The 26,873-nt window shown below is 37.4% G+C and overlaps 3 protein-coding genes across 4 annotated transcripts in view; 2 read left to right on the top strand and 1 right to left on the bottom strand.

The window, feature by feature from the left end:
• Positions 1–11,427, bottom strand: part of LOC131076582 (uncharacterized) — a 136,323-nt gene extending 124,896 nt beyond the window's left edge. Inside the window, exon 1 of one of the 2 annotated variants that reach the window (XM_058013838.2) lies at positions 10,653–11,427. In XM_058013838.2, the coding sequence (XP_057869821.2) occupies positions 10,653–11,141 (489 nt within the window). In that variant the 5' untranslated portion in view covers positions 11,142–11,427. The remainder of the gene's footprint in view (positions 1–10,652) is intronic. The other variant, XM_058013837.2, reaches the window with a different exon arrangement.
• Positions 55–1,311, top strand: LOC131066921 (uncharacterized). The gene is made up of 4 exons (XM_059213273.1): positions 55–402; positions 503–655; positions 752–1,148; positions 1,262–1,311. Exons 1-3 carry the CDS (start codon positions 189–191, stop codon positions 757–759), a joined length of 375 nt encoding a protein of 124 aa, XP_059069256.1. The 5' UTR covers positions 55–188; the 3' UTR covers positions 760–1,148; positions 1,262–1,311.
• Positions 1,385–2,405, top strand: LOC131066920 (uncharacterized). The gene is made up of 2 exons (XM_058001818.2): positions 1,385–1,670; positions 1,770–2,405. The coding sequence occupies exons 1-2, from the start codon at positions 1,541–1,543 to the stop codon at positions 2,366–2,368; spliced, it is 729 nt and encodes a 242-aa protein (XP_057857801.2). The 5' UTR covers positions 1,385–1,540; the 3' UTR covers positions 2,369–2,405.
• Positions 11,428–26,873: the final 15,446 nt, after the last annotated feature.

The raw sequence follows: 26,873 nt of genomic DNA, 5'->3' as shown, positions 1-26,873 counted from the left end.
GCAGTTGGCAGATTTTGGATCTATGGCAGTATTCCATTCTTCATAGCCAGGTAAATGTTTTATGTTTGATTGTTTTAATTTTTATAATTTGATTGTTCGTATTAATTTTTGTTGTATATAGTTCATTATACATAGTACATACTTATCTCATTAAAATTATTTGTGACAGGTCACCTTATTGGCAAGAAATGGTTGATGCCCTTACCATTTGTGGGGCGGGGTTCAAAGCCCCTTCTGAGTTTGATTTGAGGGGACCCATTTTGACTGAATTGGTGAATGATGTGAAGAAAGAATTGGGTGATCAACGCCAAATATGGAGCACTAAAGGTTGCACCATCATGACTGATGGTTGGACAGACAGGAGAAATAGAACTCTCCTTAATTTTCTTGTTTCTTCCGCAGGTGATTGATTAATTTTAGTTTCATTTAGGCATTAATTTTTTATTTTTCATTTAATGATTTATTGAATGATCATTGATCTTGCTTTATTTTTTTATTTCAGGGGGCACCGTTTTCATCAAGTCTATTGATGCCTCTGCCCATTGCAAGAATGCCACCTACCTATGTGAGCAGATAGAGGAGGTGATTAATGAGGTGGGTGAAGAGAACGTGGTACAGGTGGTGACTGACAATGCACCAAATTATGTTGCTGCAGGTAAACTTTTGATTACAAACTAATTTTGTTTGCAAATTAATTTCTATTTTGTAACCTCATTAATTACAATGCAACAAATTATGTTGTTGCAGGCAGACTATTGATGGAGAGGCGCCCATCTATAGTTTGGACTCCATGTGCCGCCCATTGCATTGACCTCATGTTAGAGGATATTGGAAAACTTCCATGGGTCAAGACATGTGTAGAAAAGGCAAGAAATGTGTGCAAATTTGTATATAATCATTCATGGGTGTTGGCTCTTATGAGACAATACACAGAGCATAAGGAGTTAGCTCGTCCAGGAATCACAAGATTTGCCACAAACTTCATCACATTGCAGTCCATGCTTCGTTGTAAGATGGCCTTGAGACGTATGATTGTTGGTGAGGAGTGGTCTTCCTCATCCTATGCTGCCACCCCAGCAGGGAAAGATATGGCAGACTGCATTTTTGATGAGCGAGGCTTTTGGAGCCCTTGTGATGAGATAGTGAAGGTAATTTTTTTATAAATTCTACAATTTTTATTTAACTTTTTGTTTTATAACTTATTCATCATATTCTCTTATTTTCTCATGTTTTAAATTACACAATATTTTCAATTTTACAGTTTGTTAAGCCCTTGGTGGTTTTGTTGCGAGTTGCGGATGGAGAAAAGCCTGCAATGGGCTACATATATGAGGGCATGGATAGGGCGAAAGAGGGCATCAAATCTATCTATGCAGGGGATGAGAGCAAGTATGGTCCCATTTGGCAGATCATTGATAAGAGATGGCATCATCAGCTTCATAGGCCCATCCATGCAGCAGCCTATTATTTGAATCCGGCATTCCATTTTAGCCCTACTTTCAGGGCTGATGCGGAGGTCCTTGATGGGCTATACTCAGTCATGGAGAAGATGGCACCTGTTGGTTGTACTCAGACAGATCTTATGCGAGAGCTACAGTTGTTCTCAAATGCACAAGGGGAGACCTTTTCTCGTCCTATCGCCAAAGAAAGTAGGACAACTATGATGCCAGGTAAAAATAAATTGTAAGGCTTAATTTTAGTTTTATTGTATATTGTTAAATGAGTTTATGAGAGACTGATTTTATTTATTTTTCTCATTTCAAACTCAGATAATTGGTGGAGCTTTTTTGGCCCAACGACACCAAATCTTCAGAAGTTGGCCATTCGCATCTTGAGCCAACCATGCAGTGCATCTGGTTGTGAGCGCAATTGGAGTATGTTTGAGCACATACACTCCAAGAGGTGCAATAGATTATCCGTGGAGAAGATGAATGATCTTATCTTTGTTCACTACAACCTCCGCCTGAGAATGAGAAAGAATGCATTAGCTGACATCTCTCCTATCATTCTAGATGAGGTTGATCCTGAGGCAGAGTGGGCCATTGAGACAGATCCTGTGGCTGTCTTTAGTGATGATGACACTGATTGGATCGACCAGGTAGATATAGAGGCTGAGGCTGTAGCCATGGCAGAGGAGGAGCAGAGAGCACGAGCAGAGAGAGGAGATTCAGAGGCAGATGGTGATAGTGACACAGATGGTGACAGTGACACAGATGTTCCTGATGTTGGTGAGCATGGCGTGGTGTCACGAGGAGCGGCTATGGCTGCCCAATCATCTATGACCTACCTTAGACGCCTTCGTAGGGGGCCAGGGCCTTCATCGGAGCCGACGTCGGGGCCGGAGGGTGCAGACTCCTCTGCGCCATAGGCTGGTAGATGTATTTACCTTTGTTATTTGTATGGAACATTTGATGATGATCATATGATGACATGGATTTTTTATTCCATGAGTTTTGTAATATTGTATACATTTGACAATATTTATATATCTATGTTTGTTATTTCCTTCAGCTACAATTTGCGTTTATGCTTATGTGATAGATCATAGATGTATACTTGTGTATGTATTATGTAATGAAATGAGCCAAGTTTGATGATGTTATTGTGTCTTATTCAATAAAGGGTGCATGAAACAAGTTTTAAATCTTAAAAAATCTCTAAATTTTTTGAGTTTTTCACTTTCTCGAGTCCAGCCGAGTCTGGAGCCAAGTCTGACGCCGAGTCCCGAGTCCGAGTCCGATTTGGCCTTGCCGAGTCCGAGTCCGATTTGGCCTTGCCGAGTCCGAGCCGAGTCCGAGTCCCGTTTCTTTGCATTATACACACTGAGTCTACCCAAGAGCACGTCAAGACTTGACAATTGGAACCATGGAGTCATCCCATTTGATCAAGCAGTTTAGCACTTGGAAGGATTTTGTTCAAGAGAGGATAGATTACTTGTATTTTATTATGTGTTGCATAGTGCATAAAAACACATCAACATGTAGATAATAGGGTCAATGATGAGAGTGGTGTCCAATGGATCCAGAGCACAAAGGGGCAACCAAAGTAACTCATTGGGCATTTTCATAATCAAGTGGAAACATTAATTAAAATTTTGGGTTGGGAATTAAACACTAATAAGATAATGGATGCCCCAAGCATGCCTTGAGCGCAATCATGAGGCCAAGGGTGTCTTGGGAAGGCATGCCCGCACATGGAGTGTTGGGACTTGTCCGAAGAGACATGTTTGTTCATGTAGCATTAGGACACGCATGATCATCATTCTCGTCCGTATGAGAGAATGTTCGATTCCGCATGAGCCATCCCTTCAAGCGACACGATGGCACTCCCCTCTCTTTCTCTCTATGTACCTAGCCCTCTAGATATGAGTGGCACCCAAAAGATGATACGCCTTCCATGTTGATAGTGCTTCTTTTTGGATTCATGTGATTACCTTATATGTTGGTCATTTGGTCTTACTATCTCTTTGGTGATTGGGTGATGATATTGGTTCATACTTGATGATTTGAGGTGTTCCTTCTTGTTGAGTGTATCCTTATTTTGCACATGTGATTGATTTCTTTGAGATTATGGCTCTACCTTCTTTTATCTTGATGTGGCATTATAATTCTTATTTGGTTGATATGATCATGTTGAGTGTATGCTCCATGTTTGCTCTTGTGTGAACCTATTACTCTGCTTACATGCTTTGTATGACTATTTGGTCCATGTGACTATCTCCACAAGCATGGTAGGGTGGCCCTAAGATTACCACATGGTCAGGTGGCATTGCAAACTATTGTTGGGGACCGATGGACTTGGTTTAGGACCGGCATTGAGGAGCTTCACCGTTATCCTCAACACTTATCTTCTTACCCCTTCATTCATGTATGATGTAAAGCAAATGTATATAGATGTAAGCTTCATAAACATAGATTATATATGTATTGGACTCTCCAAGAGGAGATGGATGTAATTGTAACATATTGTATTGTATTTGGTATCTTTACTTGGTCCAAATTTGGAACCAGCCATGAGTATGAATTTGTATGTTCCTCAATTCTTGATGTATGACAATGGTTACCATAGGAACACTACCATTGATTCTTTAAAATGAGCATAGATGAGATTTACTTATTGTGGTCATGAGCCCTTGACCGGTTTAGTGTGGTTTGGAGCATTTCAGAGCCATTATGAGCTCAATCGGAACTAACCGTGGGGTGTCCCAAGGTGTCTCAACCTTGTTTCTTGGTGGTTTGGACATCTCTGAGTGTTGTGAAGTCGGTTTTCAGAAGTTATGGGCGTAATGAGTATATTTTGAGTTCACCTAATTCCTGGCTAGTATAGTAGGTGCCACCTGGTGACTCGATGGCACCGTTCTTGACTCATTTTCTCACCATTTTGCTGAATTCTCTTGATTCGAGGGACATGTGGGTATTTTGACTTCACCAAAGGGTTCGGGGTGTCTGGGACATCAAATTGTCCAATAGAGAAGCTCACTCATTCGAACAAACGCATGTCTCAAGGACAACGGCGTGAGTTCACCAATCTCGACGACACTAGCACATCCCAAGGACACTAGCATGGGTGGAGATCACTAGCGCATCACGCTAGTGTCCACCTGGCATGCATGTGTCTAGATGGATGTCTTGAGTCAGGTTCGGAAGCCCGTCTTCTATCATTTGATCCAAAGAGGTTTCTAAGAGTTTCGGGTGTCTTTTTGCCCCAGTTTCGGATTTGATGTAAAGGTAGCAACTTAGGGAACCCTTAGAGGTGGTTTGAGAATGTTTTGAGTGGATTCAGTTGATGTTGAGAGCGTCTGTCTATGACTAGGGTTTCGTTGGAGCTCATTCATTATGCCTAGGACCTAGTAGTTAGTCATGTTTGTCAATTTGAACCTTGCAACTTTGGGGATGGTCTTGTGTGACCCTATCCACCTCGTGGACCTCGTCCTAATGTTTGGGAGACTTTTCCCCTTCTTCGCTTGATGTTTTGGGTGTTTGGTCTTCCACATGTGCATTGTCGGTTATCAGTAGTTTGATCTAATCCTGAGGTTTGGGTGTGATACTCACATATGTTATGCATGATGACATTTAATTACTTCAAAAAAAAATATTTCCATGCATTCTGTGTATTTAGCTCTTGGCCTGTAGGGTTCCTTGGTGGGGCATTACATATTGTCCACCAATATTTGCCTCAAAATTTGTGACATTACCAGTAATTGAGAATTTTGGAAGTTCTTTCAAAGATAGAGCCCAACATAGGCAAGTTTATTGTCAATCCCAATAGATCATCATCTTCCAAACCCTTGTTCACCATCTACAAGCTTCCGGTTGTCCAAATTGGAGGAAATAACAACTCAACCTAGCTAATTCAATTGTTTTGGAAACAATGGTGTGCTCAAAATAATCTCCACCATTCTCCTGATAAGCCAAAAACTCAAATCCAAGCGTTCTCAAACATAGAAATGGACCAATCCTAGGACATCATGGAATAATACCATTTTAAGTTTTGTGATGAACAAAATAAACCTAGGACCTAATCTCTATGAATTGGCCACAAAACCAAAAAGAGAATAAAGTTATTTTCTATTGATTTGATTGAACAACAATTTACAAAAAGTAGTGTACATGTATTTCATGTCCCCTTTTTCGGATTAAAATAATTAATAATATTATTTAAGTTGGGCCTAGTAATTTCTAGTTTTAAGAGCAACTTAATAGTAATATTATAATTAAAATAAAAGGTTTTTTCTAAATACTAGTACTAAAATAAAATAAAAAAGTTATTTTTTAAACTAATACTAAAATAAAAAGTATTTTTCAATGCTCAATAAATATAAAAAGTATTTTCCTCCTATTCATGGGGCTAAGCAGGTTGATCTTCTTGTTAATTCCAGGCTTGGTGTGAAATGGAGAGCACTGAATGAAGGGTGGATAAAGATCAACTTCGATGGAGCCTTGCAAGGCAATCTGAAAGAGTGTGCAGGGGGTTGTGTATTAAGGGATCATTGGGTTGCCATTCTGAGGAAAAAAGCGAAATATTTAAGAGTCGGAACAAACAACGAAGAAGAATTTTAGGCGGCCCTCTAGGTTTGCAATGTGGCCTAAATGAAAAGGCGAATTACTTACATTTGGAGGGAGACTCGCTCCTAACAGTTAATGCTATATAGCAGAATTGGAAGCTCAGAAAATGGCTAACTCCAATTTGGGAGTTAATTTGAAAATTCGATGATTTTAGAATATCGCATGTGTATAGGGAGGCGAATGAGGTGGCAGATGTTCAAGTGAAAGGGGTGTTGGAAGCTTGCGCAGAAAAGATAATTATGGGAGGGAATAAGGTTGGTTATATTCCCGTTTGGTGAGGCCAAAAAGCACAAATTGGCATCATTTGGAGGTGAGCCAACGCAGCACAATACAAGCTTTTAATGACAAAGCATAGGAGGCTTTATGAGTTTCAAGAGCAAAGTGTGGGAAATAATGAATTGAGTCTATTTTAAGGCCTTGGTGGACAACACAAATGCATCTAAAAAAAGGAAATAGAAGGAGAGATGGAAACACTAGTTAGGCTTACTTGCCAACATAGGCAGATGGCAATTTTAGGAGAAGTGTCAAAGAAGAGACTGAGGTGTGTCTTTAAGACTAACCACGGGCTCATTCTTTACACTGTCAAAGGAGTTTTGGCAGAGGCGTTCTTGAGAGTAGATCATTGGTATAGAGTTAATACCAATATTTCCTCCATGTTTTTGCCTCACTACTGAATGTGGGGGAGTCAAAGGAAATGGCAGGGGCATTGTGCAAGAAATTAATTTGGAAGTGGCTTCTGGGAAAGTGGGAGGATGTGTTGGAGAATGTAGTGGAGGAGTCTAGGACATATTACCAAGAGATTTCTATATAATTCGAGTGTGCATCCATAAGGTCGATAAATTTCCGCTCATATTTGCTTCGTTCCCCTCCTGCCTTCGAAAACATCGAGTAATGATGAGGAAGAGCACTCTCTTTCTAAAAAGGATGTTGGGGTTGGTTCCAGAGGAGGGGTTGGATGGATGCAAGTGTATATCAAAGAAGAAAAATTAGTTCAATTTGGCAGAGGAGTGGCACACATGATGGAGGATGACAACTCAAAGCCGGATGATAAAGAGGAGACAGTGGATGATCATAGCGCTTTGGACCAGATTGCCCCAAGAAAATCAAAAGGCTCGACAATCTGGGTACCACAAAAAGAGACGTATAGATGTTTAGGATATCAGTTACATAAAGCTATTGTTGCCCCAATTTTAAATGTATAGGGGGTTTATGTTTTAGAGATAACTGAAGTTTGCAGGTCACCATTTTGTTGATATGGGTGTCTGCTAATAGGTTTTAGGTGTCATTATTTATAGTCAGCCAGATATGGCATATGATAGAGCAGTAAGTCATGGACTGAAAGGCAGAAATGTAATCCTTTTTGATAATTAATACAATGGGTGCAGCCCCAATAGGCTGCTATTAATCTATCAAAAAAAATATAGAAAGTATTTTTTTAAAACTAATATTAAAATAAAAAACAATTTTAAATGCTAAATAAAATAAATAAAAGTATTCTAAAATACTTTTGAATTGGTCTTAAGGGCCCATTTTTAGAACTATAAAAGGAGGTGTCTATCTTCATTTGTCCATTCATTCAAATTATCTTTTGTATCCAATCTTTAGATTTGAGCAGTTTCTTCAATCTACGCTATCCACAAACAAAAACCTTTGGTGTATTTGGGGTTTGAAAGAACAAAAAACCCTTGGTGTGTTTGTACTTTGTAGTTTGAGAGAACAAAAACCCTTGTTTCCAATCTTGGGTGATACTATCTATAAATCACAATTGTGCTGATTGTTGAAGGATTTGGAGTTATCTACAGTGTTTCTGTAGTACCACTACAGTGTTTTTTTGCAAGCAAATATCATCATTTCATCACCAACACATACCTAAAGAGTTATATATTGAGTTTCAGGTTTTTGGTGAACATTGGACATCACTTGGACCTGGAACTAAGTTACCTTAGCTGAGCACCACATTGAGGAAGTAAAATTCAGACATCTAGGGCACTTTATGAGCCAAACCAACTGCTGCATTCATCATCCCACTCGTCACTTAATGTGTCAAGGGTGATTGCACCTGTTGAAGGATGAAATCATGAGCTTGTATACTATCTGCAGCATCCATACCATGCTGCTCACAACATAATCTGCCCAGATTGCATGGATATTGGCAAATATTGGAGTGGCCACTTCATTTTCTCCCTAGATCACAGGTTAACAGCTACTGCAGCAATTGTCTAGGGTGCTGCCTTGGGTTCCAAGCATATCATGTGATTCTTAGTAATTCCTCAAATAAAATGTTTAAGTTTTCCAGATTATGATCTATAGGAAATAAGAGGTTTGTCGCCTCAGTTGCTGTCATATAACCTTGTTTATCAACGTACTGAAGATGTCAAATATGAATACCATGATATGAGGACTTCCAAATTACTCTATTTGCTGTAGTCATTTGCATTTCTTATTACACCACTTGCTGGGTTAGTGGAATTGAGTTTATATTGGTGTTCCTAACCATTGAAACAACTCAGATATGAGATTATATTGCAACCTAGGGTTTATACCAGACATACTAGCAATTATAATTGTTTAAATTTCATTCAGATTCATCATATGAATTGGTGTTTCAGCATTTGAGGGTTCGAACAAGTGCTCCAGCTATTTGTTTTAAAATTTTAATTTGTTGTTACAGTTTATTTTGGTTGTCAAAATTCAAAAAAGAATATCAGATAATCAGACAATAAATAAAATACAAAAGGGGCTATGATATATATATAAGCCTCGTGGCTGGAAGAATCAAGATGACAGATGTCAAAGAAGTTACGAGTTAACTTCCAATTAGGAGTTAACTTAGTTAAGTTCAACAGAAGTGGCCTTGATCAGAGGTGGCACCTAACTTCCATCAATCAAGAATTAAAGAGGGAATGATAACACTTAATGACCTCATATCAAAGGTGATGTGTCTTTATTAGCCACCTAGGTAAAGGAAAATAAAATATCCTATCATCCTAAGTAAACAAATAGGTGTAACATTATATTTACAATATAGAACCATCATAGGTGAAGTATAACATTACACCAACAAAAATGACTACAACAGTGAAGACGGTCATCAGTATTGTTAGTGATGTTAGAGCAAACTCCAGGTGCATACAAGATGATCAGTGAGGTGTTCAGGACCAATTAAGAAAGCATAGTGAGAACCCAATCCCACTGTTGTTTTGTGACTATTCGGTGAGGCCCAATCCAACCAGAGGAGCAGTTGAGGTGAGGCCCAGTCCCACCTAAGGATAAGCATAGTGAGGACCACTCCCACCACTACAAATTTGTTTATAGTTGCTATTGAGGAGTAGCCATCCACCCTATGGGAGAGTTAATATGATTTACTTCCACTTTTGTGTGTTGTGGACAGATGGGTGTGTCCCTATTTACATGGGAATAAATGCATAAACCATTGGGTGTGTCCTAGATCATACTCATTTGGTGTATCTCAATGAACGATGGGTTTGTCTTTGATATTTTGGAAGTGTAATGAGGCCTTTCCCACTACACGATTGTTCATTAGTGTGATCAACTGCAAAAGAGTTGGCATATGTTGTTGATTCTTTCCGAGTGTTTGAACTGTTTGTATTATTAGCGGGGAGGAGGAATTAGGAATTTGGCTATTACACCATAGCATTTTAATGCTTGGTGAGAAATAAATAGTTAGAGAGAATGAATTGTTAGTTTGTTGAGTGATTATAACACTCACGTAGGAGAGGTTGAGAGAATAATAAGAAGATGATAAATCTTGGTTCTTAAATACTAAAATCACAAAAATCTTGATGTTGTATAAATATTTGTTTAAGTTATGAATAAGACATACTGTGTGTGAAATTTCTAAACTCTAACCAAATTCTATCACCAACTACACAAAAGAAGCTTGACTTCCAAATAGTTATTTGCCTTGATAATGTGAAAATATGGTGCTTTGCCAAACTCTTCTTGAATTGGGGTACAGATGTTTTTTGCCCAAAGCTCTTCTTTCTGATGTGAAAAGTTGGTAGTAATTAAAATGTATTGTGTGTTCCAATGTGTGAAACCCTACTTCGATCGCAGTGGTTAGGATTGTCATTTTGGGACTACACTCTACATTAAAACAAAAGATAATTCCAAGACTCAAATGCTTGCCTATGTGTTTTAAAGAATTCAAGGGACTGCCCAAGTTGATGAAATTCATGCAATATGGAACATTCAAGCATTGTGATCAAGATTGTTCCAAAAAGGAAATTAGTATACAGGACGCGAAAATCCAAGTTGGGTGCACGTTAGAGCTTAGATATTTATGACCTTGAAGAGCTTTTGGTGTTCTCTTTTCCTGGACAGGTTAAACAGATATAGATAAACTGTGGGTTATTCCGTAAGGATATTCACTCAGTGCAACCAAAGATTTTATATGGGAAAACTTATAGGGCTCAAGCATAAGTATGGTTTAGTCCCTTGAGGCTATCCACCCAATGCACATTGCAAGATGGGATATTAAAATGGGGAATGCATGAAATTGGAAGACCTAATTTCGTTGGATAAACAATGAGTTTTCTCATTCTCAAACAAAACAAAGAGTAATACCTGGTCAGATAAAATGGCAGAAGCTTTTTCCTTTGCCTGTAACTGTGCTTCCAAAGAAGATACTCTGCCCAATAGCTCAGCATTCTTCAGACGTTCTCTTTCAAGTTCAGCCAAGACCTGACCCACATTCACTTCATGCCCATTCACCCCATTTCTATTCGGTTCTTGCTCGGTAGGAATATTGCTGCTGCCTCCTTGCTTGTATGATGATGAAAAATGAATACCACTATTATTGTTATTCCCAACGGTAATATAGGGCGGCTGACCGACAAGGCCATTGGCACATGAAGAAGAAGGTGGTATCACTGTAGAAGAATAGTTTGGAATGGATACCAAGAACCCACCAAAGCTGGAACTCTGTGGAGCTAAATCTGCGCTTAGATTTACATTTGACTGTCTATAAAATGATGCTTTTGTTGTACTACTTTCTGGATGATGCTCTTCCCATCTGGGTTTCAACGCTGTCCCGCGAGATTGTAGCTCTGCCATTGAAATGTTTCATGGGGGTGAAGGTGGCAAGGTGAATAGTGAAGACCATGCTCAAGAGGTTTTGGTGGATGACTATGGGATTTTCCTACTTTTGGAACGCTAGCATTGGAAAAAGGAATGAATGTTTTATAATAATGGGTTTGGAGCAGCATTGTTACAGGGGATGATTTTGGAAAGAGCAAGGAGTGTCCCCCCTTGAGATGGGTGTAGGCGTGCACACTCAAGCTTTTGTAATGGACGTCATGTGAGGTGCTCGTTGGAAGTGGTGTTTTCTTTTAGTTTCATGAGAGTCAATTCAAAGTGTAGAATGTGTTTTCATTGAATACAATGCCTTTAATGAGAATCGTGGGAAGACATTATAATAACATGTTTTGCGAGTGTTACAGCAATCAAGGAAAGGAAGACTTATAGTGATAACGTCCATTACAAGGGATGAAATGAACTATTAGGAGATTATCCAGGTCGGTCTCGATACTTAGCGGCTTTGAGAGATGAGTTTGATTTGTAGATGTTTAATTATATATTTGTCTTAATTCTTGAAGATTTGTATTTAATTATATGTTATGTATGGATTTGCATGTTTTCATATATAATTTTTATTTAGTTTTAAGGTATATTTAAGTTTCAATTTTGTAATAGTTTTATAAAATAAATTATCAATTTAAAAATAATATAAGAAATAGGATTTTTTTTAAATTTAAATTTATTTTTTTATTAAGTTAAATAGTTGAACTTATATAATAGTTTACTATTATGAAAATTTAAATATATATAAGTAATAAGATAACTAGTTAATGGTAGGTAGATAGAATTAGTAAAATAAATAGATATAACAAAGATAGCTACAATATCAAGTAAACAAGACAGCACATAATCATGAACATAACAAAAATAAATAATAAATAATTTATTCATATATTAATATAACCAAATCAATGATCTTGACAAAAGTGTGTTTCTTGATTATAGAAGTATTGTGGTGAATTCTTATTTTAGTTGACATGTTAGTGGCGATGTTGTGAACTTTGTGTGTATTAAACAACTTTCATCCAAATTTTTGTCACTCAAAAAGAGAATGTTCAAGCTAATTAAAAGGTCTAAATTGAAGCATTAAAGTATTTGATTACTTCTTTAGATTCTTCTAATCATCCATAAGTTGAATAATTTGTGATTGGATAGTTCTTATCTAATCAAAAAGATTTGCATTTGAATTCAAACAACTCTATAGTGACAAAATCTCCACACCATAAAGGACAAGCTCAAGTTCAAGTATTTGGAGAATTTGAAAAATAGATAGCCATCAAGAATTCAACATCATAAGGGGTGGGGTTGAGTTCAAATCTTACTATAATTTGGCGTAATGGATACTCATCAAGGAGTTCTTACCATAAGGGATAAGACTAATATTGAGCCTCAAGGAAATTTAGCAAAATGTATGTTCTCCAAGTACTTGATACCATAAGTGATGGGGTTAATTTTATATGTTATGATCAATGTTTTATTGAGTGTAAAGTCCTAACATCACAAGAGATGAGGACGTGTTTAAATATTAGGATAATTTCACAAAAAATGGACACCCCTCAAGCACTCAACATGAACATAAGGGATGAAATCAAGTTTGATTCCAAAGAGAACTTGATAGAATGGATAACCTTTAGGCAATTAACACAATAATTATGAGGCTAGGTTTGAGAACCAATATCAATTCTCACTGAGTGTAAAGTGTTGACGCCATAGTGGGTGAGGTCAAGTACACACCCTATAAGTTTTTTGGTAGAATGGATACCTTTTAACTAATCAACATTATAAGGAATGAGGTTGATTTTGAGTCAAAAACTAATTTAGCAAAGTGAATATCCCTCAAATATTTAACACCATAATGGATGAGGTCAAGTTTAATTTCAAAAATAATTTATCTATGAGTACAAAGGCTTGACAATTGAAGTGATTACTAGTTGGGCTACAATTTGAAGAACAATTCTTGTTTAATGTAAAAGGCCTAACACTAGAAGGTTTTGGTTAGGTTTGAATCCTGAGAGAATTTAATAATAGGGACATCCTTGAATAAATCAAATTACATAAGAGATGAAATTGTGTTTGAGTATAAGAAAATTTTGCAAAACAAATGTGAGGTGAAGTCAAGTTCTAATCCCAAGCCCAATTATTTCAAGTGCAAAGGCTCAACACCATAAAATATGAACTAAGGCTCAAATCCTAAAAAATATTTTATAAACAAATAACCTTTAATTCTTCACATCAAACCCAAAAAAAATCAATTATTCATACATTCAATACCTATAAACTATAAAAATAAAAATAAACATTGATAATCTCAATAAAAAGTATTATTATTAAATTTAACTTATATATACTCTAAATTAGTTATAATAAAATTGAACCCCTTATAATTCTATTTAAAAAGACAAGGTTGTTGAGGGATGATTGATTGGTTGAGAGCTTTTAACCTCTCTCAATGGTCTACTTGACTATATATTGGAAGCATCCTTCATGATGCAATGTGGTGAAGAAGGATCATATCATATATAAAATTATTGTCTTAATGTTAATGTGAATAGAAACTAGAGATGGGTTTTGAACCCTTGAGGTTAATGTCCTCTATGGGAACCTCTCACCTCTGAAGTCCCATATCTCATTTCTTGGAGATGGATAACATGTCACCTTGAATTTAAATATAGAGTTATATTCTTAATAAATGTGAAGCTAAGGATATCAGTTCATGATGTTGTAAATATTAGTTTGTGATGTCAACTTAAAGACTAACTATCATTAGTCATGTGCACATAATAGATGGATGTTTGACCCTTCTCCCCAAATAGCTATAGAGGTGTGAGGTAGTCAATGATAGCATCAAGCTAGCTATGTTGAACATCTAGAATACTAAGAGGGAGGGGGGTGAATCAATATTCCCTTAAATGTATTAAAAAATTTAAATAACCATCCACATAACATAATTAATTGTAGTAAAAAGAAAGGAAACTATGAAAGCAAGACATAACACTTGACACTAGTATTTTTGCGTGGAAACCCGTAAGGGAAAAACTACTGAGAGTGTTAACTCTTAATATCTATAACCAGTTAAAAAAATATTACAATAGTGTTCACTACACATAATAGATGGATGTTTGACCCTTATCCCCAAATAGCTATAGAGGGGTGAGGTAGTCAATGACAGCATCAAGTTAGCTATGTTGAGCATTTGAAATACTAAGAGAGGGGGGTGAATAAGCATTCCCTTCAACACGTATTAAAACTTTTAAATAACCATCCACATAACATAATTAATTGCAGTAAAAAGAAAGGAAACTATGAAAGCAACGCATAACACTTGACACTAGTATTTTTGCATGGAAACCCATAAGGGAAAAACCATAGAGAGCGTTAACTCTAAATATCTTATAATCGGTTACAAAATATTACAATAACTTGCTCACTGCACAACTCACTACCCAGATAAGGCTCACTGTCAAAGGGCTTGTTGCCCAAAAATAGATACAAAATAAACTATTGTAGTTGCATCTCAAACATGCATGGAGTACAGTTCCAATTAGGCATTGTAAACAGATTATGCACACTTCATCAGTTCTTTTGTTATTCACTTCTTAAATCAATCACATATCATTGCATATCATTGTATATATCTCATCATCATTACTACTACTCGCACCAAACGTCATACATATATATTGAACCATATTTGATTCATGTCAACTACATATCCTTCATTCCAATAATTGAGTTGGTCAGAAACACACTTTACACGTGACACATTTTATCCACATAAGTCAGCAAAAACATGGTGCAAAAATATGTCCACTAGAAGTTACACATTGTGATCTATCCTTAGTCTTGTCCCAAAAACTGCAAAGCAAAATGTGATCATCTAACAAAATGCAGACTCCTTGAGCTGATTGTCTTGTACCGAAGAAATGGAGTAACTGTTGAATAGGACTTTCAGACCTTTTCGTGCCAACATGTGAAATCTTGAATATAGGTACTTCAAGCATCCGCAAAATCATTATTGAAACTGCAAATTGGTACAATCAACCGTGGAGTAGTGCGGACCAAAATAGGACTCATGTATAGATAGTTTAGCTTGTTGGACTAAACTATCCAAAAGCATTAAGCTCATGGTGCCACGAGCATCAATGATAACATTCCAACATTCTCCCCCTTTTCCATTGATGGCAACATGTACAAAATTGTACCATATCTATCTCCTTATTCTTATCTTCTACCATCTCCTTATGTCTCCCAAAACTTCCATATGTCTCCCCCTTTGACATCAAAGACAAAGGGCATATATAAAAAGAAATCTAGTGAAAACTAAGTGAAATTATCCCCCTAAGTAGAATACAAAAAGATTTTGTACAAGCAAAAATTTACATACTTTTGTAAACAAAAATATTGTCAATCGGATGTTGACCCTTTGATCTTTTGCAGATATGTCTTCCAGGCATCCTTGTTTTCATCCCAAGCCTGCACACACATCATCAAGAAAAGTGTTATGAATGTCCAATGTTTTTAATATATTTTATCCTTCTTCAACAATGGTGGGAGTCGAATTAGATTGATCAATTTGTTGTGCCTTTAGAAGGGCACAAGAGACTAGAGACACATTTTCATTGATTAAATCTTCGAGGTGACCAAGAGAAAGAATGATGTTTTCTCTTTGTTGTTGTAACTCAAAGAACCTTTTGTGTATTTCCTCAACGGAAGGCCTAGTGGAACCAAACAAATCTTGTTCCAGATCAAAGTTGTGATAGGTTGCATTGATCTGAGACCCAATAGAGTCTATCTCATGTCTAATCCTTTTGGTGGCCTTAGGCCATTGCAAACTGTAATGATATAAGACTTTAGCTTCTTTAAGGAACATTTTTCCTTTATACATAAGTTAAAGAAATCTTTTGTATGCAGCAACACACTTTCCTTTAAGCTCAATTAACTTATTTTTCTTTTTCTTTTCCTTCTCAATTTCTTTGATACAACATCTTTGAAACCAGAAGAATAAACTTTACAAGAATTCATTAACAATTTAAAATTTTCTGCACCTAAAAGAGATGGATCAATATTGCTTCCGGGTGTAACACTGTGTATCACTTCAACAGCTTCCTCGAGCATTTTTTCTTTCGAAATTGTTGTTCATCCATCAAATCCTTTCTATCAAATCTAAGAAATGCATCTCCCAACTAAAACTTGTGCTGAGTATACATCTTGCTTAAATCAAAGAGTGCCTTAGAATGAGTAACATGTTGGAAACTAAGTTGCATATTCAACAAATTGTCCAAGGGATATTCATCATTGCCAGAGGAATTTCTAGCTTCCATTTCTTTCTTTTCCTCTTTCCTTTATTATCATTTTCAACATTCTCTCTTCCAGCTTCCTATTTTCCTTCTTCATCTTTTGGCTCTTCTTTATCATGTTTTTCAATTTCAATTTCTTTCTCATCACAAGTTTTTTGTTGGACTTAACTTTAGACTTTTCTCCTTTAGGATTATCAAGGGCAATTGTCATGTCAATCTACTCATCCTTTGTCATAACATATGTGTTTTTCGAAGGAGGAAGGGGTGTCTCACCCATAATAGTATCCTTAGCTACAAATGTATCTTGATCTTCATCCTAAGACTCTTGATGCACTGTGGCATCAATATCATCATCCTTGTTTGACAACATTCCAAGTTTTTCTACCATATCCTGCAAAGCTTCAACTATCTCTCTCTATAGCTTCTCTAAAAACTTCCTTATCTCTATGCATCAGAATATTTTCTCTTCTTTTTTATCTAAATTCATTTGAATAAACTTTCTTTAATGTAGCTCTACCCTCTTTTGATAAGGTTGTGCCTACAGTCTTTAGGGCATGCAGCTTGATCTTTTTGTTGTCTTCTATTGCTTCATGCCTCAATTTTGACAGCACACTCCATATATCATCGGGAATATCATTTTTGAAATTTTCCATATATGTTTCCAAATCAATAAAATATTTTACAGATGCCTCAACAATTGTTACCTTATCTACCTCGTCTTCTTTTTCATACATTTCTCCAACCTCTTTCATCTTATCATCTAACAACATATAGTTGAACAAAGTGTTTAGCTTCAAAGGCTTCTTCTTCTTAGTTTTCTTCTCTTTTCTTCTTTTTTTTTTTTTCTCGAAGTACATATTTTTCTTTTTTCAGCTACAATATTTTCTTCATCTAAGGATTCTACAAGATGTTTGTTTACCCTTTTGAGTCACAAATTCTTCTTTTTAAACTATGTGTTTTTTTTTCTGATTCTTCTTCTTCTTTCTTAGAAAAGTTTTCTTTCTGTAGCCTTTTGTTTTACTCTCCTTGGAGTAGAGAAAGGGGTTGTTTCTTTCTTCCTTTTTATGGACTTATCATTAGATGTTGGAGGAGTATTTTCCTCTACCTGAGTTTTCTTCTTCTTCTCAGGGGTAGATAGAATGGTTCCAAAGGACGTAGGTGTACTCGAAGAGGAGGAGATTGTGGTTCTCTTGGAGCTTTTGCAAGGCCTATTTCTTGTCTCTTTAGATCAATATCTTCTTGGGAAAGGCCAATTGCTCTAACAATTTTATCAGTTTTCTTTTGAACCATGTTGTTAATGACGAGCTTCATCTATTTCATATGCACTTCTTTAGATTTCTCCTCATATGTGCCATGTCTTTCTTGAGTTTCATCTTTAGGGCTGCTCAAGAGAACTTCAGCCAAAACAATTATTTATTCTTCTAACACTTCATATCCAAGAGCTAGTATTCACTTAGTTCTAGGCTCTACCGCCTCCACAATGCATTCATTTGTAGTTATTAGAAAAGTAATATCATTGTGATATTTTTCAACAAGTCTTTTGGGAATTGTTTCACTTTTGCATCCATTGTTGAAATACAACAAAGAAAGCAGTAAAAGCTTCATCTTCCACTATCAAGTCCTAAAACATGTTCATGTACTTATGTATCTGATGTGCCACTGGTTTGCCGAAAATCCAACCTACATTCTTATAACCTGAAAGTTCACCCAAAAAGTAGAACAATATGCACATGGCTAATGCACCATACCGAAAATCATGTTTCTTTTCTTTTGACCGCTTCAAGTTTTCCAGAAACTATTGTCTTAACAATTCACATAGATGATAGTCTACATTTTTCATCACCATCTCATAGGCTACATTAATAGTTGTTGAAGAGGGGAAAACGTAGCGAAGTAAGATTTAATGGTTACAATCCAAAGAAAACATAAAACATTAAGCAAACCACTTATATCTTGCTAATTCTACCTTATCCTTTGGATTGAGCTTGATGAAGTGGAATATACACCCTTGGTGACGCTCCACTTGATGTGCTCCTTGCTTGATTGGATGTGGATTGCTCTCCTTTTCTCAACAAGATTATATTTGGATTGGATTTGGATGATGAGGATGATTGAGATGAATTGGATTAGATGAGAGGATATTTGGGCTTTATGAGGGTATGATAGGAGGAAGATAGAAGAGAAATGGGCAGCATGAGAATGCTATGAGGAGTGGATCCCTTTGTGAGGAAATGATCCTCTAATTTATAGATTGGAGGAAGGGCCAAGATTGATTTGGTTATGGAAGGGTTAAGATTGATTTGAAATGGTGGGCATGGATCAAGGATGCCTTGGGAAAATAAACAGGAATATAAAATTCCTTGGGGAAAGGGGAGAGGAATTAAAAATTCCAAAATAAAGGATGCATGGAGGGATTCAAAGAATTTTGAATTTATTTGAGAGGCTCAATGTTGATGTGACATGAGTGGGAATTTAAAATTGGAGAAATAATGATAAGTGGGATTAAGAGAGATTCTAGAAGAATTAACTAGGTTGAGTGGGATTAGGAAAAGTGATTTGTAGGAATCACATGACTAGGTTAATTAATTAAAATTAATTAATTGAGCGGGTTTAGAGGAAATAATTATTGGAGGGACTTTAGAAGAATAGAGGAACAATTAATTTATTTGATAAATTAATTACTGGACAATAGTGACAAGATTAATTAAATTGGATTTAATTAACACTGAGAAAAATAAGGATAACACAATCAATTAATTATGTTGACAAGCTTAAATTAATTAAATATTAATTTTAGGTGTCTACATTTTTCCCCTCTTTGATATAGCGTCATGAAATGATGTTATATGAAAGAAGACTAAAACATAGTGGAAGAAAAGGATAAGGACTAGTAGCATAATGCCCTAGCCATAAGATGAGGAAGAATGACGAGGAGGAAGGATGATGAGGAAGTAGTTGTATGCCCCCTTAAGAGGATAGGTGGGTTCAAAGAACATGGGTGTTCTCTCGAAAAGGATGAGAAGACGAGGTTATGAAAGGATGAAGATGATGAAAGAGGGAATAAATGAATGGATTGGATTCTTGTGTGTGAAATGAGATAAATAAATGATAAATGGATGGGATTTCTTGTTGAGCAAATATAGAGAGCAAACCTAGGTTTGGTATTGCCATGGATAGTCTACACCACTGATTATAAGAACCAGGATGATATGAAGATCCGAGGCGTGGACTGACGCTTAGTCAAACAGGTATGCCTTGCACACAATCATGCAAGTGTTGATAAACACTAATGAAGGTTTGTCGATTCATACAAGGAAAACCTTCAAACACACCATGCCATGAAAACTATGCCCCATTATACACCAACCAAGACATACCAAGATATAGGATGATCAAGGAAATCCTGAACAAGTATAGTCCTGGGACAGAAGATGCACATGACCAACTGACATCTCTTGCCAAGAGTAGGACATAGATTTGGATAAACTGCCAGACATGGGAAGGATTCATCCTGATGGGCAGGGTGTGGATAGATTGATGGAGGACAAAAGACAAGTTGGATGTGGAGGGTCTGCAAATGAGAGGATTGCCACTTGGATTTGACTAGCAAAGTATGGATTGGTGCTTGGATTAGGCACAAGTTAGTGTAAGCTCGGATAGATGGGAAAAGCTCAGTTTGATGGATTGGGATAAGATGGAAAAAGGATAAATGATTAGATAGGATGAAACGGGGGATGGATGATTGAGTAGGATTGGATTGGGGATGGGGTTAATGATTTATTTGGAAGAGATGAAGAATATGATTGGATGAGATAGGATTGGATTAGAAACTAGATAGGATGGGGTGGATTAGTGGATAGGATTTGATAGAATGGAACCAATGACAAGGGAGGACCAAGGATTGGTAAAAGGATGGATGGATGGAGGGAGGGAGATATCATTTGGATAGGAGATAGATGGATTGAGTGGATGTATATGAATAGGATATGAAGGAATAAATGATGGAGGGTAGGATGATGGAGACCCAAGGACTATGTTGCAAAGGAGGAAAATGCCCCGCTAAGGATAGTGGAATGAAGGATAGGAAAGATGGTGGATAATAATGTGTGAGGTGGAAAGACAATGTGTAATGGATATGGATGGTAGAGGATTTAAGGCTTGTGTGTTCCAAAGCATGCATAAACATTATTTTGCCTCTAACATGGTGAAGACCAAGGATAAGAATGGAGGATTGAATTTGGATAAGATGAGGGATATGAGATGGAGGATATGGATAGGATAGTCAAGATCAAAGATAGGAAAGGAGAATGGATTTGAATAGGATGCAGATGGATGGGAGGATTGCATGGATGAAGCTTGCCCCCAAGTGTAGAGTGCAAGAGGATGAGGGGATTACACATGATGATTGTTTACCAAGTTTTCATCATGGTACTTACCCAAGGCGCCACAAGAAGTGGTTTTCACCATTGGATGAAATGATTTTTCTTTACTTTTTTTTTGGTTGCTTTCTTTTATTTATTTTTTATTTATTTTTGATATAGTTTGGATGGATAAGGATGACAATGAGTGGATATGGAAGATGGTGGATGCGTGAAGGAGGAAGGAAGGACTCAAGAATTTAGCTCCATGAATGGTATCCCTTAGTATTTCTTTTCACTAGAGGTATGCTCATAGATGTTGGTAACCATAATTGAGGAGATGAAATTGATAGGGGATGGAAGATGAGAATTTGCAAAGGAATGGACTAACGGAATGGGATTGTGAAAAATGGATGATGGATAATGGATGGGGTTTTAAAAAAATTGTGGAAGATCAACATTGGCACACACCTTGAAAGGTGGGGGAGTAGTGGAGGAGAGGGTTTTGAATTAGATGGAGGATAAAGTGTGGATTTTGGGAAATGAGGACCCAAAATAGAAGAAGGGGCTGATGGGGTTGAGATGGTGGATTTTGGGACATAAGGACCTAAAATGGATTTTAAAGATGGAGGAGTATTAGATGGAGGATTAGAGGACTTATGAATGGATGGAGCTTTTGGATTAGCAAGTTTGGATGCCAATTTTGATTTTACTTTGAGATGAATTGCTTCTTTGAGTATTATGGCAATCCACATAGTTTTTGATTTTTTCTTTTGGGGCCTATGTGGCCTTTTTTATTTTTCCTTCTTTCAGTTCTTATTTTTCTTTTGAGCATGTCGTTTTGAGGGAATGTGTTGATCCTTTGATTTTTGTGGATTTTGAGCTTTATGCTTTTTAGATTGGGTATCCAAATTGCTTCCAATAGCAATGGGATGGGTGCATGAGGATGAAGGATTGATGGATTTAATGGATGATGGGATAACAAAAGGAGAGTGTTGGGAGGTATTCAATGATGTGTGCCTTTGTTGATCTTGCTTAGGGATTATTTGAGGTGATGGAGTGGTGGATGGAGGGATGTAAGGACCCAAAATGGATGGAAGGAATGGAGGATTTAGCTTTAAAATATAGGGTCCCAAAATGGATGTGGATGACATGGGATGATGGGATTTTAATTTGCATGAAGTACTTTTGGATTTAGGAGGAATAGAGGATGTACCAACATCTTGAGCATTAGCTTGGGGACCCTTATTATTTTAGAAACAAGATGCAAGTTCATTTTGAGGGGGATGAGATGTGGAAGGAAGATTAGGATCTTTAGATGGATTGGGATCATGACATGAAGATGAAGGGATAATTTGATCTTGATTAGGGAGGGTACCATGAGATGGAGTGGGAGGGGTGATTGGATCATGAGATGGGAAAGGATCATGTGATGGAGGGAGAGGGTTGGATAGAGGAATCATATGATCATGAGAGGAAGTGGAGGGGATGGGATCATTAGATGGAGTGGAGGGAGATGCACTATGAGATGGAGAGGATTATATGCTAGCATGATTTGGAACAAGCTTTTGACATGTTTGGAGTTGCGGGGATTGTGTGATGGAGGAGGACATGGAAGCTTTGATGTGAGTAGATGGAGGAATGGGGGTATCATGAAGTGCGGGGGATTTTTGTTTTGAGGTGGAGGTAACTGGGGTGGATGGTGGACTTGAGTAGACTTGGCAACTTTGTTTTGAGGTGGGGATTTTGTCTCCTTTGCTAGCATGTCTTGGATAAGATTATGGATGATGAATTTGGAGGACGTGGATAATACGAATTTTGGAGGATTAGGATTAGATGGAGGATGGGGATTAGATGGGGGATGAGGATTGGATGGGGGATTAGGATAATGGATTGGGGAATTAGGATTAATGCTTGGAGGAATATGGAGTAAAGGATTTGGATGGGGAGTAGAGGTAATGAATGTGTTGTAAAAGGATGGGGATTAGGATGTAGATGGGAGGGGAGATGAAGGTATATATGTGGATGAGGGATAATATGGAGATACAGATGGGGAATAAGATGCATTTCCCTTGTTAAAGGTAGAGGAAGGATGAGATATATGATATAGATTGGGATTGGATATAGTGTGTTGAGATGAAATGGATGGGGATATGATAGATGGATGGGATGTTATGGGATTGACTTGGTAGGTAGGTTGGGGTGGTTCGTGAACTTCCATGAGCATCTGCTCATACCAAGCTTTGAAATTCTGGGTAGTCGTGTTGAGAATGAAGGATTAGATTGGAATTGGATGAATATGAGGATTAGGACTTGGCTTCAAATGATGATGGGTCGAATTTGATTGGATTTTGATTGGATTTGATTTGTATTGGACTTAATTTGATTCGATTGATCCTTGGATTAGGACTTGATTTGATTAGATTGGTCCTTGGATTACGACTTGATTGGATTGGATTGGATTGGATTGGATTAGATTGGATTGGAATTTTGGAGATTTGATTGGATTAGAGGGAGAATGATTATGGAAGAACGGATAGATAATAGGAAAAATAAAGGGGAAGTCTACCCAAAGTCGAATGAATGATTAGGACAAAAATATTGGTTGGGGAAGGATGATTGTTTGAATGGATGAAAGTGGATTGGGGATTGGAGAATTACTTGGATAGATAGAAATGGATTAAAGATTTGATGATGACAAGATGGAATTTGGAAAGAGAGAGGATTGATTGGTTGGAGGAATGATGGACTTGGCAAGAGATATCAAGCAATGAATACACATTGGCCACTAACGCACATAGAGAATCCAAACACAATGTGCTATCCTAGGAAGTTGGATGAGGAGGAAAACCTTTGCTTGCTAACTCGGGTACACACCCAATAGCTAATTAGAATACAGTCATTGAGTCTCACGCAATGGATTCTCAATATCGTATTAGCCGACTCCAAACGCTAATGGGGGCACGATGTGGCACGTCTCTCAGGAGAGTTACTATCTCCCTTGCACAAAGATTATCCACCTTTTGGGGGTGAACGAGGTGGCTTCTATTCCTAGGGTTTTTAGTATAGATTTTCATTCGAAGACTACTCCTTGTAGTCGTGCAAGCACAATTGAGGCCTATAGCCGTACAAAGTACTAAGCAAGATGTAGTCACGCAAGCATGATTGAGACCTCAAGGGGCCCTACAAAGTGCTCAATATGAGAGTGAACTCTCAAATAGCTCCGTCCTTCAGAATTTTCATCCCAAGAGGCCTATTTATTATAGTGAGTTGGAATGCTTGGGTTTTAGCCGTACTCACTTGGGTCGTTCCCCTCTCACCAAATCGAGAGGGTAGGCCCGCCAAGGGTAAAAACATGCAAGCAAACAAGAAAAGATTCGAGGGTCTTGATTTCTGATTATCTATGTATACAAGAGCATACTCTCCTACCTCTACACTTTCCTCAAACATAAAAAGCAAGAGTTCTTTTACCCCTAATTAGATCTAGGTGCCTAGATTAAAAAGATTAAGAAAAACGCAATGTTTGGTTGGATTTCCTTAGGCGATTTGCAAAATATCATATTAGTAGTTTTGTTCATGTCTTGGACCGCTTAGGCAAGACCTGTAAAAATAAAAAATTTGATTAATAGACAAAATTCTGTAGAAACAATGCTCACGTTGTTCTGCAGACACCTGCGCTAAAGCGTTGAAACGCCTGCGTACACGCTGCAAGGGGTCTGAAAAGAGAAAAACAAAAAATGCAGAGAAGTATAAAATTCAAAAAATGTAGAATATACTTGAGGCGAACACGCTATTCTAATGGTGGTCGCATTGAAGCAAGTTAGCACAACCAAAAATTTGAAATTTTGAAAATTCAAAAATGGGCAGGATTCTGCTAGAGCGCCCGTGCTATTCACAAATCGCTCACGCTAAAGTGACACTTCCAAAATAAAAAAGATAGTTAGATGCAAAAAACTAACTTTTTTATTTTTATTTTTTAAGTTTTTTAGCCTTTTTAGTGTGTTTTTAGGTACTAATTTTGGAATAAAAATAGAAGGTGAAAGAATAGAAGAGAGGAGAATGAATGAGATGATGTTGTAGGTGGATGTGTTGTTCCCACGGTGCTCACGCTGATCCATGGACCTGCAAAAGAGCAGGTTAAAATTTTCAAACTCCAATCCCACGTGCTAAAGCACATGCGCACATGCTAAAGTAGGTAATGCTCGCACTGATCTCAAGGCTATCGCGCTAGTTTGTAGTCACTCTTGTTGTTCTGAAACCTACAAGCAAAACAAACAAGAAACTCCAAAACAAATTAATTTCTAAGGACGTGGGTCCCACCGGGCGTGCCAGAATGAAGAGGGGAAAAAAGTGAAGTAAGATTTAATGGTTAGAATGCAAAGAAAACATAAAACATTAAGAAAACCACCTATACCTTGCTAATTCTACCTTCTCCTTTGGATTGAGCTTGATGAAGTGGAAGATGCACCCTTGGTGATGCTCCACTTGGTGTGCTCCTTGCTTGATTGGATGTGGATTTCTCTCATTTGCTCAACAAGATTATATTTGGATTGGATTTGGATGATGAGGATGAATGATATGAATTGGATTAGATGAGAGGATATTTGGGCATTATGAGGTTATGATAGGAGGAAGATAGAAGAGAAATGAGCAACATGAGAATGCTATGAGAAGTGGATCCCTTTGTGAGGAAATGATCCTCCAATTTATAGATTGGAGGAGGCCAATGAAGGGCCAAGATTGATTTGGTTATGGAAGGTTTGAGATTGATTTGAAATGGTGGGCATGGATCAAGGATGCCTTGGGAAAATAAATAGGAATATAAAATTCCTTGGTGAAAGGGGAGAGGAATTAAAAATTCCAAAATAAAGGATGCATGGAGGGATTCAAAGAAATTTGAATTTCTTTGAGAGGCTCAATGTTTTTTATTAAGGTAAAAATAGGTTTTGAAGAGGCCCTGAAACCCTTTACAAAAGATCCTTAATAGATAAAAGTATTAAGAAACTAAAAGGAACTTACATAAGAAAAACCAGCAAAACAACTAGAAAAAAACAACTAAAAAGCCCCAAAAAACCAGCCAAACCAGACAAAGCACAAAAAAGGAACTAATTTATGTTTTTTAGGGCATTAGCCAAGTTACTGCTAAATCCATACAGATCTTTGATATTATCTCTAAGATTAGGGATATCCTTAGCAGACGCCGCAACAACTTTCTTCACACTCACCCTAGTTCTCTTTGTTGCTCCACCAGGCGTAGCTTCCCTGCTCCCAGTCTCGATAGCATCTTCATCAATGTCGAGGTCCACCACCGGTTTGGGAGAAATGGAGCTTTCAAGGACCTTAGAAATATCCTCTAGGTTCTTTGTAACAACAGACAAGATATTCAGGATCATTCCCAACAGGTTTTTCATTGCCACTTTACCTTCTTCCGGATAGTCAATCTGAGTTGGGCCATCTTTTTAGTGTTTTCCTCCATGTCTTGCTTCCATTGATTCTAGTTCCTGTCGTCTTCCTTCCTTTTCTCATCCATATGCTTCCCATTTTTTTCCAAATTCTTCAAAACTTCATATGTCAATCTGTCAAAACCCAATCTAGCCTCGGTAAGGTTTTTGAGGTTATCCAGGAATAATCCTTCTCCAACACACTCCTTATCCTTACTCAGATTATCCTTAGTCATTTCCTTCTCGGGTTCCTTATTCTTTTCCCTCTCAGAATCTATTTATTTTTCCTCATTAACCTTATCATCCTTCTCCACCATAGGCTGGTTGTTGTCATTGCCTAAGCTAGCACTATGAATTGGACTATCTTTGTCAGACACGTCCTCAACTTCATCTTCCTCTACACCCACATCCTCATCTTTCCAACTTTTCTCATCTCTAGACTTGTCCGTTTCCATTTCACTGCCATCTTTTCCAGTTTCCTCTATGTCATTCTTGTCATCTTGGGTTTTCATCCCAGTGGTGCTCTTGTCTTTTTTGCTCTGAGTTGACTCTTCCTGGCTGGGTCCGCCTTCCTCCAGCTTTCTCTTTCCTTTCCCTGGAGAAGCAGACAAC

Source organism: Cryptomeria japonica, chromosome 10 (assembly GCF_030272615.1).
Source record: "Cryptomeria japonica chromosome 10, Sugi_1.0, whole genome shotgun sequence".
Classification (NCBI taxonomy): Eukaryota; Viridiplantae; Streptophyta; class Pinopsida; order Cupressales; family Cupressaceae; genus Cryptomeria; species Cryptomeria japonica.
This window is presented reverse-complemented; position numbering and strand designations above follow the sequence as displayed.

Coding starts and splice junctions, on each gene's coding strand:
- LOC131066921 (XM_059213273.1), top strand. CDS start 189: ATGGTTGATGCCCTTACCATTTGTGGGGCGGGGTTCAAAGCCCCTTCT. Junction 403..502: donor TTTTCTTGTTTCTTCCGCAG/GTGATTGATTAA, acceptor TTTTTATTTCAG/GGGGCACCGTTTTCATCAAG.
- LOC131066920 (XM_058001818.2), top strand. CDS start 1,541: ATGGAGAAGATGGCACCTGTTGGTTGTACTCAGACAGATCTTATGCGA. Junction 1,671..1,769: donor TAGGACAACTATGATGCCAG/GTAAAAATAAAT, acceptor TTTCAAACTCAG/ATAATTGGTGGAGCTTTTTT.